The sequence below is a fragment of the Gopherus flavomarginatus genome, chromosome 3 (genome assembly GCF_025201925.1).
Source record: "Gopherus flavomarginatus isolate rGopFla2 chromosome 3, rGopFla2.mat.asm, whole genome shotgun sequence".
NCBI classification, from domain to species: Eukaryota; Metazoa; Chordata; order Testudines; family Testudinidae; genus Gopherus; species Gopherus flavomarginatus.
In genome coordinates this window covers 47,571,762-47,584,942 of record NC_066619.1, presented here as the reverse complement: position 1 = coordinate 47,584,942, position 13,181 = coordinate 47,571,762, and the positions used below count along the sequence as shown (strand labels likewise).

Here is a 13,181-nt window from a genome sequence, read left to right as displayed (position 1 = left end):
AAATAGGCTTCCTGGAAGGGATATAAACAAAGGAAAAGCTACACTGACAGGTTGCGGGTGCTTCAAGGCAATGTTGCTGCTATCGTCAAGGTAAACTTCCATCTATGATGAGTGGAATTAGGGTTTGCTCTGTGGATAATGACGTTTCCTGCTTGTTGGGGGAATCCAAACACTTGAAAGCCCAAGGAATCTAGGGAGAGGGTCTGCTGCAGTAAAACTGCAAGTATTCCTATTCCGCTGGGCATTACATGGCAGGCTCAAAGTTCTGACAGCAGCTAGTAATTCAAGAAATCTGCCTTTTGATTAATACCATGAGTCTTCCATTAAAAGCCAGAGGCTGTCAAGTATGATTATTTGCAAAAAGGAGGTCATGTCATTATCTCCATTTTATACCCTGGGAAGCAAAGGCTCAGAGAGATGAATGTGGCTTGGCCAAGGTCACCCAACAGACCGGTGGCAAAGCCAGGAATCAAACCCAGGTCTTCTGAGTCCCAGTCCCACTGGCTAGTCCAGTGTTCTGGCCATTAGATCACAGAGCCCAATCATCCCGTCAGGTGTGCATGTGACTCCATTGACTTCGCTGAAGTTGTGTGCTATGCAACTGATGGGTCAGTCAAGCATCTAACCTTTTTTAAAAGACCCAGATAAAATTAGTTTTTCTTAGTTCTCCTACAATTCCTCTTAAGTTTTTATTTGACTTTTAGATTCAGTCATGGGTCAAAATGTGGCTAGCGAGGAAGGCATACAAGAAACGGCTGCAGTATTTCAAGGATCATGTAAGGCATTTCTCTACCCCATCCCCTTTTGAGAAGAGAACTAATGTAGTAGTAATGCATGTATTTCTTGAAGTTACAGATACTGTAGGTTCTCCCATATGGCTCTTAACAGAATACATTATAACTGTAAAGACATTAAAACTTTTTTTCTAATTATACCAGTGTTTGGTAGATGTCTATAGTATTCTTCATTATCTCTCTTCATAGAACATGACCTGTTATTTGAGGTTTCCTGTTCAATGCTTTCTAAAGTGTTTAGTCTTTGGTCTTTTTTCCAGAATGAAGAAATTGTGAAAATACAAGCATTTCTTAGGGCAAACAAAGCTAGAGATGACTACAGAACACTGAGTAAGTGCTGGTGATAAACATTTGAGTGTAAACTGGTGGGGAAACCATTTTTAGAATAAGTGTTCGGTTGTGATTTCTCATACCTGAGTCTTGCATACTAACATTTGTTAAACGGTTAATACATTTATATAGAACTACTACACATAGTTCTGGTTACACAAAATATTCTACTCTTGCTCTCAATGACACACTCCTTTCTGCAGTTTGGCATTCTGACCATAGATGTCACTATGTACAAAAGGTACAAAAGAATTTTAAACACTGATATTCTGTGTCTGTGCATGTCAGACCAAGCAAATAAAATATCTAATATGAGCTCATTTACCTTTAACTGCAGTTGGTGCTGAAAATCCACCCTTGAACGTCTTGCGCAAATTTGCTTACCTCCTGGACCAAAGTGACTTAGACTTTCAGGAAGAACTAGAAGTAACAAGGTTAAGAGAGGAGGTGGTTACAAAAATCCGATCCAATCAACAGCTGGAGAAAGACTTGAACTTGATGGATATAAAGATTGGGCTGCTGGTGAAGAACAGGATCTCTCTACAGGTGAGCAGGCTTTGTTCAAACTATTTCTATAGAATGCACTAAAGGCAGTGGAGGTTTGTGTGCTGAAGGAATGCAAGATCAGTTAGGATGTTCTTGGGGAGTGAAGCAGTTGCCTTTTTTCTTGTTTAGCGTATGCCAAGATGAACCACGGTCAATAAAACCTATGTAAGAAGTAGCTGTGCTGTAGAAAGAGCTTTTGGTGAGAATTGACCTAGGAATGGTCTTAAATCATTGAGGACTGGTGTTCTTTGGAATAGTTAATGGCACACGGTCGCTTCCTTCTGTTCTTCCACTTTATTGCCTGCCAGTTAGCTTTTCTTAAAGTATCAGTGCTGCAATGGGGAGCAGAAGTAGACGTTGTTTAGTTCCTGTACTGTATTACTTCACATCTCACTGAATACCAGGTGTTTTTATTATGATAGACATGGGCAGCAGTATTACCCAAAAGCATGAGGTCATTCTTTATGGTTTTTAAGCAGCTTTCTAACAATAGAACAAATCTGACTTCCAATTTTAAAACTCATTGTAAAGAGTTTGCTCTTGTTAGTTGTCAAAAGCCTGTATGTGAGCTTGAGGTACCCTGACAATTATCATTTAGTCCACACTGAAATTCTATCCAGCAGTAAATTTTTCCCACTGCTTGGGAAGGGGATGCGATGATAGGATTACACTGGGTTGTTGTTGACATGCCAAAACTTATGTTTTGGAGCCAGATTTGATTGAGCATAGGAGTTAAGGGTAGGGACTGTGTTTAGACAGTCTAGTATATTTTTCTTGTGAATTTTAACTGATCTGAGATGGCACTCAGAGCTTGATGTTTTGCCTTTTTATAAATCTAAATAAAACTCTCATCATGAGTAAAATGATGTAGTCATGAACAATATTGTCTAGTTAATGTGCTATATTGGGCCTCAATATAAAAAGGGGTTGACATTAACATCTTTTAATGAATAGACCAATGTAGAAACATCCTATTTAAGATGATTGAAAAATGGCAGTGTACCATATTGCTTTATATTTCTGTGTGAATATATATAATGGCTCACTTGTGTCTGTAGGATGTGGTACTGCACAGCAAGAAGCTAAACAAAAAAAGCAAAAATCAGGTGGAAGAGATGGTGACAGGTGACAAACAGGGCATCAAAGGCTTGAGCAAAGAGAGGAGGAAACAGCTGGAAGCCTATCAACACCTGTTTTACCTTTTGCAGGTAAGTCCTAATGTAGGGATTAATTTGCCCCCAAATGGCTTGTGTTCAGGAAAACTTTAAAGTGTATTTGTTTCTTGTTCTAATGAGAATGAGGAGAGAGTTCTTTGCAGATGTAGTATACAGTAAATACAGTTACTACAGACCACAGCTGAGCACAGCCAGCAAGTTTTGTTCGCTGGATGCTTGATTTTAAACAGGCTTGACAATTAATACTGTATAGTTTACATTTGTTTCCCCAATAGAAAACAGCTCTGTTGGCCTTAAATTGTGCAAGAGATAATTCGTTGCTGTTCCCATACTTGAAATTATTTTGAATTCCCAACTCTTTTAGGCCTGCTTGGTTTTATGTCTTTTCCTTTTCTCCCTCCACCTCCATCCTGTCAAGTCAGTTTGGATGCATAGTTCAAATCTGAGCAGGAAAAATCATTTTCTTCCACATTATCTTTCAAGTTTAAAAATACTGAAATTACTTTCTGTATTGTATGTAGGGGAAAAAAGCTACTGCATGATTGACATTTTATTATGTAATGTGTCTATTTTTGTGTATTGGTCTTCTTCCGTCTGACTTTGGGTAAGTTTCTTTAGAAGGCTTATTTGTACAGGGAAAGATTGTTTCCCTACCCCACTTTCATTTGTGGGGGGAGGGGAGGGGAGAGATGTATGGCTAACCCCTCCTCAGTGTCCTTTTAACTCAAAGGAAGTTATTTTTCAGGTAGGTTGTTTTGTATTTTTTTTAAAAAAATACAAAAGTATCATAATAAGGACTAGTGATAAATATTTAGTACTGGCTTCACTTGGCTTTCCGTTTGTGGAGGTAGTGCATGGAGTACAGAACTTAGGGAGGTAGCCATTAAAATACTTACAATTGTCATTTGCAAGTACCAACTACCACTGTGGCATTCACATTATTCCCCAGGTTTAGTGTTACAATAGCCTAATGCTCAGTATAGTGAATGCTGCATTAAAGTTAGGCCAAAAGCATAAATGTGAAGCTTTTAATAGTGACAGCTATGAGAAGGTATAGCCTTAACCATGCAAACATAACTTTCATTAGTGTTTAATGAAAGTTATGCGTGTCCATTCGAAGGTGAGAAGACTCCTTAAGGCTTGTGCAGGTAGTGGGACAACTTATCATTTTAGCAATATACAGATCACCCTCCATAATGTTTCTTTCCTAGACTAATCCCATGTATCTGGCTAAGCTGATTTTCCAGATGCCTCAGAACAAGTCAACAAAGTTCATGGATACAGTCATTTTTACTCTGTACAACTATGCTTCCAATCAGCGAGAAGAATACCTACTTCTCAAGCTCTTTAAAACTGCTCTAGAAGAGGAGATAAAGTATGTACATTGACTAGAACCCTCCATTCCTCTGAAGATATCCTATCTGTTAGGCTTTGACATTTTCTTTGAACTGCATTCTTAAACTTGCTTTTCATTTGATGTCGAATCATATTTTTATTTGTCAGTGGGGAAATTAAAGTCTTATATCAGTGGAACTTAATAAATTGACTGAGAAGGTTATAAATGTTTTATACCTTAGATTCAGGGAGGCTGTCTCTCTCTGGTAGAGATGCAAAGTCTGCATAATCTTAAATTTTTACTTAATCTTGAAGGTAAATACTTGCATGTACACCTCTACCCCAATATAACGCTGTCCTCGGGAGCCAAAAAAAGCTTACCATGTTACAGGTGAAACTGCGTTATATCGAACTTGCTTTGATCCGCTGGAATGCACAGCCCTGCACCCCCCCCCGAGTGCTGCTTTACCGTGTTATGTCCGAATTCGTGTTATATCGGATCACATTATATCAGGGTAGAGGGGTACTAAAAGTACAATTATTTTGGCTTCTTTGTTCCTGCTTTTTGTTTGAATATGCAGTTGAGTTTCAGAGCTTTTATTTTTCTTCACAAATGTAATTTGTAAATGTGTCATAAGCAGAGGGATCATCCTGTGATAGATTGTAATCAATAAGGCCCATATTAGCAAATCACTGAAGGCATGTGCTTAAATTGTTCCCAGAACTGGACTTACCGTATATACTTGTTCATAAGCTGAATTTTTTTTAGTAAAAAAGGGTAGCATCAGAGAAGGGGATCGGCTTATGAACAGGTATAGAGAGGGAGAGGTGAGATGCAGCCCCTCCTCCCCAACGGAGGGAGCAAGGAGAGGGAGCACAACCAGCAGGCCAGAATGGAAGAAGTGGGGTCAGAGTGTGTCTGCTTCTTGCCACACTGCTCTCCCCACAGCCTCCAAAGCAGCTGCAGCTCCAGGGCTGGCAGGCTGCAGCTGCGCCTGCGCTGCCCAGCCTGCTGGAGCAACTCCAACCAGGCCAGAGGCATCCTCCCCTTGCCTGCCCCAGCTAAGGTGGGAAGGGATGGGATGGGGAGAGTCTGGGGGTCTCAGGCTAGGGATGGGGTCATTTGAGGGGTGTCACAGGGGTTACTCCCCGACCCCTAGCTTCTCCCAACCCTAAATTTCCCCACCAGTTGCTGTCCCGGCCCATCAGGTTAAGCCTCTGGCAGGCCGGGACACTTTCTTTACTTAGGTTTACCTCCGTGCCTGCAGATGCTCGAGGTAAACAAACCATCTCAGCCCACCAGTGGCTTATCCTGATGGCCTGGGAGCCAAAGTTTGCTGACCCCTGAATTATAGGGTCGGTTTATGAACGGGTCATAAAAAAATTTCTATTTTTACTTATCCATCTTGAGCAGGGCAGGTGGTCGGCTTATAAACAAACCGGCTTATGATCGAGTATATACAGTAAATATGGTACTAATTGGAATTATTATGAATTCCTGCCACTTCCATATTTTAATCTTTATTACGTTTCATGGATTAGTGATTTTTCTATAAAAGCTATTTCTATTTTGATATAAATATCCATAAATTGGAGGGTTACGTTGATTTTAATCAATACAGAACCAGTTAGAAACTTGTCAATTTTTCTAACCTTTGAAACTTGTATATTAAAAAAAAACAACTGAAAATTGGTTACAGTACAGTTAAGGACTGTTTTGTTTTTAATGCAGTTCCAAAGTAGACCAGATACAGGATATAGTCACTGGAAACCCTACTGTCATTAAGATGGTTGTCAGCTTTAATAGAGGTGCTCGTGGACAGAACTCGCTGCGTCAGCTGTTGGCCCCAGTAGTGAAGGAAATCATGGATGACAAATCCCTCCTCATCAACACTAGCCCTGTGGAAGTGTACAAGGCATGGGTAAACCAGTTGGAAACGCAGACTGGAGAGGCCAGGTAAGTGGAAAAAATAGAATAGTTCATCTTCATTCAGTTAATATTTGAGTGATTCCTCATGTCAGATCCTTTTGTCATTGCGTGAAGCTTTTTCTTCTCTTCTGCAAGCAACCATGAAGATGCATCTTGGGTGTATGCTTGTGATACTCCAGTTCACTGTAATATAATGAGACTTAATGATTCTTTTTGCTGAGGTGTGATTCTTATTAGTACTGTTATTTTATAGCATAGTAGATTCCTCTATGAAGTAGCTTATAAATTTACTCCCAGAACCTGCGTTCAGATCTGCTGGCATGGACCTCAGCACCATTACAGAGCCTCATTGACTTCAGTGGAGCTTTGCAATGGTACAGAGAGCCAGTGCTTGCAGTTCTGACTGAAGGATTGGAACCCCAATGATGGACTAACTTATAACACTTCTCTATCTAAAGTACCCCATCACTTTAATATATGAGCACCTCACAACACCCCATGAGGATTTTACACATGGGGAACTGAGGGACAGAGAGACTGACTTGCCCAAGGTCACAAGGGAAATCTGTGACTGAGCAGGGAACTGAACCAGGTCTCCCAACTTCTAAGCTAATGCCCTAACCTTTGGACTATCCTTCCTCTCAGCACACAAGCTAGTACAGGGATTGGCAATCTGCGGCACGCATGCCAAAGACGGCACGTGAGCCAATTTTTAATGGCACGCTGCTACCTGCTGGGATCCCGGCCCCACTCAGCCCCTCCGCCCACTGCTTTCTCCTGCGGGAGCAGAAGGCAGAAGCTTGGTCTTGCCAGCAGCCAAGCTCCACTCTCCCCCACTTCTTCCCCCAGTGTGGTGCCTTCCTGCCCCTCCTTCCCTGCGCCAATCAGCTGATCGCCCTTGTGAGGGGGAGGAGTACGGGGAGCGGAGCCACAGCATCCTCGCTACTCCAGGGAGGAGGCAGAGAAGAGGTGGGGACAGACGGGGCTCTGGGGAAAGGGGGGAGAAATCGGGCATATCCCCTCCAGCCCCCTGCTGTGAGCCGCTCATGGCAGGGTGCTGGGAGCACTCCAGCCCTCGCTGAGCGCCCCAACCCTCTGCTCTGACCTCTGAGACCCCCCCCCACACACACCCAACCCTCTGCCTTGACCCCCTGCACATCTTGCACACACTCAGCCCTCTGCCCTGCCCCTACACCCCTTCCACACACCCAGCCCTGACTTCTGCACCCCCACACATACCCAGCCATCCCACACCCTGACTCCTGCATCCCCTCACACACTGCCAGCCCCCGTTCTGACTCCTGCACCCCCCACCTGTGCCTAGCCCGCCACCCCATGCCTTGACTCTTGCACCCTCCCACATCCCCACTCCCACCGTGAGCACCAAACGGGAGTTCCTTCACCCCCCCTTCACATTCCCACCTGCACCCCTGGTCTGGGGTCCCAGCTGCCAGCCCCATTCAGTCCGCTGCTGGTCTGGGGTCCCAGCTGCTGGCCCCTTACCAGCCGGGGTCCCACAAGCCCCGCTCAGCCCGCTGCCAAACTAGGTGAACGGAACCCCAGGCTGGTAGTGGGATGAGGTGGGCCAGCCGCGTAAGATTAGCATTTTAATTTAATTTTAAATTAAGCTTCTTAAACATTTTGAAAACCTTGTTTACTTTACATACAACAATAGTTTAGTTATATAATATAGACTTAGAGAGAGACCTTCTAAAAACATTAAAATGTATTACCGGCATACGAAACTTTAAGTTAAAGTGAATAAGTGAAAACTCAGCACACCATTTCTGAAAGGTTGCCGACCCCTGAGCTAGTACATAAGAACCCTCACACTAGAATAATAATACAGTAACTCCTCACTTAACAACAAAACAACGTTAACTGGGACAGTGTTGTTAAGTTGCTGATCTATTAGGGAACAAGCTCGTTTAAAGTTGCGCAATGCTCCCTTATAACAGTGTTTGGCAGCTGCCTGCTTTGTCCACTGTTTGCAGGATTCTCTGGAAGAGCAGCCCCTCCTTGTGGGGATTAGAACCGGGGGGGCAGAAGCCCCCCCATCAGCTCCCCTAAATTCCCCCTGCTTCTGCTCCCCCTGCCGTGCCCCCGCTCCACAAAGCGGAGGAGAGGTACAGAAAGGAGGGAGCTTGCTGGAAGCTGTTATGTCCTGTCTGAAGTGGCTGATCCGCTTAAGGGCAACGTACTTGAAGTGGGATCAGCGTACTTAAAGGGGTAATGCACGTACGTACATCCCCCTCTCTGTCTGTCATGCACTTTGGAAAGTCGGCACCTGTGCAGCCATGCATGTGCTGTCAGGAGGAGGGAGTGGTGCGCTCCAGCTGGATAGCGTGGGTTCATCATGTTCAGTTTTTGTAGGGAAGAGTTTGCAGCTACTGCCTTGCATCCATTGTCTTTCCTCCCTCCTGCCTCAGTCCATGCTGCCTTATAGAGTGTGAGGCTACATTAACCACAGCGTATTATCCCTTGAGGGCTCAGCCAATTGCTAGTTCATCATTTAGCTGCAAGGCATTCCCTGGGAAATATTTCACCCACCTCAACCAAGCTTCACAATTATTCATTGCTGTGTACAATATTAAACTGTTTAAAATTCTTTAAAATTTATACTGTATATGTAAATGTCTCTTGTCTGGCAAAAAAAAATTCCCTGGAACCTAACCACCCCACCCCATTTACATTAATTCTTCTTCGAGTGATTGCTCACATCCATTCCAGTTAGGTGTGCGCGCCACGCGTGCACGTTCGTCGGAAACTTTTTACCCTAGCAACTCCAGTGGGCCGGCAGGTCGCCCCCTGGAGTGGCGCCACCATGAGGCTCGATATATACCCTTGCCGGCCCACCCGCTCCTCAGTTCCTTCTTACCGCCGTGTCGGTCGTTGGAACTGTGGAGCGCGGCATAGCTGTCCTCCACGTCCCTAGCTCTTCTTGTTAACTACCGTTATTGTTACAGTTGTTAGTTAGTCGTTAAGTATAGTTAGTTAATTAGTTGTAGTGTAAATAGTATTTGTATATAGTTGTTCGCCGGTCTGGGCTGTAGCCCTTCCCGGCACCGGGCTCATGCCTGGTTCGCCGGGCTTTAAGCAGTGTGCGGCCTGTAAAAAGCCTATGCCAACCAGCGACCCCCACGACGCGTGTCTAAAGTGCCTGGGGGAATCGCACAGGTCGGACAAGTGCCGCATTTGCAAGGCTTTTAAGCCCAGGACAAAGAAGGAGAGAGACCAGAGACTCAGGACTCTCCTAATGGAGGCGGCACTTGACCCAGCAGATTCACAGGCCGTGATCTCGACGCCGGCACCGGATCGCACCGGCACCGGAAAGACTCCCCGGCACCGACCGCGGAAGCGAGACCATCAACGTCTGCTACTCCAGCCAGGCAGACCCGAATGGAGCGCCCGGCATCAACATCGGCCGCGGCGCTACCGGCACCGTCGACTCCGGGCCCGGTGGGTCCGTTGAGTCCGGTACCGCCAAGCTCCCCCATAAGATCTGGGGTTGAGCTATTGGTCCCATCCACTCCGGAGACCTTCGCCTCGGCACGGGACCTTATCGCCCTGACTGAGTCTACTCAGCCACCACCCCCGGTACCTCCGGTGCGGGTAGCATCTAGGGGCAAGCCCATGATGACGGCACCGTCTCGGGACTCGCGCTCGCGATCGAGGTCCCGACGCCACGGTCGCTCGAGATCCCGCCGCCGCTCGCAGTCCCGGCACCGCTCCCCTCGGCGGTACCGATCGACCTCCAGACGGTCGCGGTCTGACTCCTGCCGTCGATACCGGCACCGTGACTCTAGGAGCCAGTCTCGCCGTCACTCACCGCGCCGGTCGACCTCCCGGCACCGAGCTGGTGGCAGGTCCCGGTCCCGGTCGACCTCCCGGCACCGCGTCGGTGGCAGGTCCCGGTCCCGATCCCCGCACCGAAGCAGCGGCCGGTACCGATCCAGATCCCGGCACCGAGACAGAACCCGGTCCCGATCCCGGCGCCGCTATGACTCCCGGTACCAATCCCCGGCACCGAGAAGATCTTCGGTGCCGAACCGCGCAGACGCTTATCAGCCGCGGTCGGCCCCGCCATGGCCTTCTAGACAGCCGTCAGTGTCGTCTCAAGCGGACAGCGTGTATGCGCTGGGCACCGACAGGCAGGCGGCATTATTTCAAGACCCTCCGCAACAGGACCAGGGTCCGCAGCAGTGGGGGTTTTGGACACCCTGGGCATACCATCAAGCCCAGGGCCCCCAACAGCTTCCTGCTAGGCCCGCAACGGCGGAGCACAGGATGCCAGAGGCTTCGTTGTCTCGCCCCCCTCCCTCCCCTGATGGAGAGGAAGGATCGAAGCAGCAAGACCCTGGTCTTGCTCCTGAGTCAGAGGCGAGGGCTGAGGGGGACCCCCCACTGGACACTTTCTTGCCAGGGGTCTCCTCATCCTCCTCCCCCGACGAAGCGGTGGCTGGCACTTCCTCCAGTAGCCCTCCTCCGCTAGATCTCAGGGCACACCAAGACCTCCTTAGGCGAGTAGCGCAGAATCTGAGCTTGCAAGCCGAGGAGGTCTCTGAGATCGAGGACCCCATCGTCACCATCCTCTCATCTGATGCTCCCACCAGGGTCGCCCTACCCTTCATTAGGACGATCCAGGCCAACGCCAATACAATCTGGCAGTCACCGGCCTCCATCCCCCCTACGGCGAGGGGCGTCGAGAGGAAGTACATGGCCCCCTCCAAGGGCTACGAGTACCTCCACGTCCACCCGACACCGTGTTCCCTGGTGGTGCAGTCGGTAAACGAGAGGGAGCGCCACGGACAGGAAGCTCCAGCCCCCAAATCCAAGGAGGCCAGACGTATGGACCTCCTCGGCCGCAAGGTCTATTTGGCTGGGGCCCTTCAACTCAGGGTTTCAAATCAGCAAACCCTTCTCAGCAGATATGCTTTCAACTCATGGGTGGCAGCGGACAAATTCAAAGAGCTGCTGCCACAGGAGGCCCGCCAAGAATTTGCGGCCATTCTGGACGAGGGCAAGAAGGTTGCACGAACCTCGTTGCAGGCCTCTTTGGACGCTGCAGACTCGGCTGCCCGCACCCTCGCCTCGGGGGTAACGATGCGCCGTATCTCCTGGCTTCAGGTCTCTGGCCTTCCACCGGAGCTCCAATACACCATCCAGGACCTCCCGTTCGAAGGCCAGGGCCTGTTTTCAGAAAAGACAGACCCCAGACTCAAAAGTCTTAAAGACAATCGGGTCATTATGCGCTCCCTCGGGATGCACACGCCGGGAACGCAGCGCAGACCCTTCCGGCCACAGCAGCAACAGCAGCGCAGGCCATACCCCCAGTTCCGCCAGCGGCAGGACCTTAATAGGCGCCGTGGCAGGAATGGAAGGCGTAGACATTCGGGGAACCGGGGGGGGCAGAATCAAAGCTCCTCTAAGCCCCCGCCTGGGCCCAAGCCTTCGTTTTGAAGGTGCGCCCGAGGGCGCAGTAACAGTTTTCCCCACGGATCCTTCCCCCCCATTTTCCAACCGCCTTTCGTTTTTTCCTCCCGGCGTGGTCCCAAATAACATCGGACCGCTGGGTCTTACGCACGGTGCAGACGGGATACCGCCTGCAGTTTATATCATTTCCTCCTTCCCGCCCCCCTTCCTCGTCCCTCTTCAGGGACCCCTCTCACGAGCAATTCCTTCGACAGGAGGTACAGACGCTCCTCAGCAAAGGAGCTATAGAGGCGGTTCCGGAAAACGAGAAAGGCAAGGGGTTTTATTCCCGCTACTTTCTGATCCCCAAGGCCAAGGGAGGCCTCAGGCCTATCCTCGACCTGCGAGAGCTCAACAAATACCTAGTGAAGTTGAAGTTCCGCATGGTATCCCTGGGGACCATTATCCCATCCCTGGATCCGGGAGACTGGTACGCCGCCCTCGACATGCAGGACGCTTATTTTCACATTGCCATTTGGCCACCCCACAGACGTTTCCTTCGATTCGTGGTGGGCCGCCTTCACTACCAATTTGCAGTCCTCCCATTTGGCCTTTCTACGGCTCCGAGGGTATTCACAAAATGCATGGCCGTCGTTGTGGCACATCTTCGGCGCAGTCGTATTCACGTGTTCCCTTACCTAGACGATTGGTTAATTCGGGGCACGTCGGAGCTACAGGTTTTCAGCCACGTCCTCAGGATCACCGGCCTGTTTGCTACCTTGGGCCTCATGATCAACGTAGACAAGTCCACCCTGCTCCCCACGCAGAGGGTGGAGTTCATCGGAGCCGTCCTGGACTCCACCGTGGCCAGGGCTCTTCTGCCGTTACCAAGGTTCCAGGCGTTGTCGGCGATCGTTCAGCGATTGCGGGCAGCCCCCTTAACATCAATACGGACATGTCTAACCCTGTTAGGCCGCATGGCAGCATGCACATTTGTGACCGGTTACGCTCGGCTCCGCATGAGGCCCCTCCAGTTGTGGCTCATCGCACATTACCGGCCGGCAAGGCAACCACTAGACATGCTGATCACAATCCCCCAGGGGGTGTTAGATTCTCTCAGCTGGTGGCTAGACCAGTCCGTAGTGTGTGCGGGGCTCCCTTTCCACCCACCCCAGCCCTCGGTGTCCCTAACGACGGATGCCTCAGATCTCGGCTGGGGGGCCCACCTGGGATCCCTGAGAACACAGGGCCTGTGGTCCCCGCAGGAGGTGAAGCTGCACATCAACATGCAGGAGTTGAGAGTGGTCCGCCTTGCTTGTCAAACATTCTGTCACCAGCTTCGGGGTCGTTGTGTCGCGGTGTTTACCGACAACACGACGACCATGTACTATATCAACAAGCAGGGCGGCACCAGATCCTCTCCCCTATGTCATGAGGCGATGCAGCTCTGGGACTTTTGTGTAGCCCACTCCATTCACCTCACGGCTTCCTTCCTCCCTGGAGTACGGAACACGCTGGCGGACCGCCTGAGCAGATCCTTCCTCTCACACGAGTGGTCCCTTCGCCCGGACGTCGCCCGCTCAATCTTCCAGAGGTGGGGTTATCCCCGTGTGGACCTCTTCGCGTCCGGGGGGAACAGGAAATGCCAGGCGTTCTGCT

General features: G+C 49.0%; 1 protein-coding gene across 3 annotated transcripts in view; it reads left to right on the top strand.

The window, feature by feature from the left end:
* IQGAP2 (IQ motif containing GTPase activating protein 2) overlaps nucleotides 1-13,181 on the top strand; it is a 251,320-nt gene that overhangs the window by 197,749 nt on the left and 40,390 nt on the right. For all 3 annotated transcript variants that reach the window (XM_050944558.1, XM_050944559.1, XM_050944560.1), the window contains 7 exons: nucleotides 7-90; nucleotides 705-776; nucleotides 1,055-1,124; nucleotides 1,462-1,670; nucleotides 2,729-2,878; nucleotides 4,057-4,220; nucleotides 5,913-6,137. In XM_050944558.1, the coding sequence (XP_050800515.1) occupies nucleotides 7-90; nucleotides 705-776; nucleotides 1,055-1,124; nucleotides 1,462-1,670; nucleotides 2,729-2,878; nucleotides 4,057-4,220; nucleotides 5,913-6,137 (974 nt within the window). The remainder of the gene's footprint in view (nucleotides 1-6; nucleotides 91-704; nucleotides 777-1,054; nucleotides 1,125-1,461; nucleotides 1,671-2,728; nucleotides 2,879-4,056; nucleotides 4,221-5,912; nucleotides 6,138-13,181) is intronic.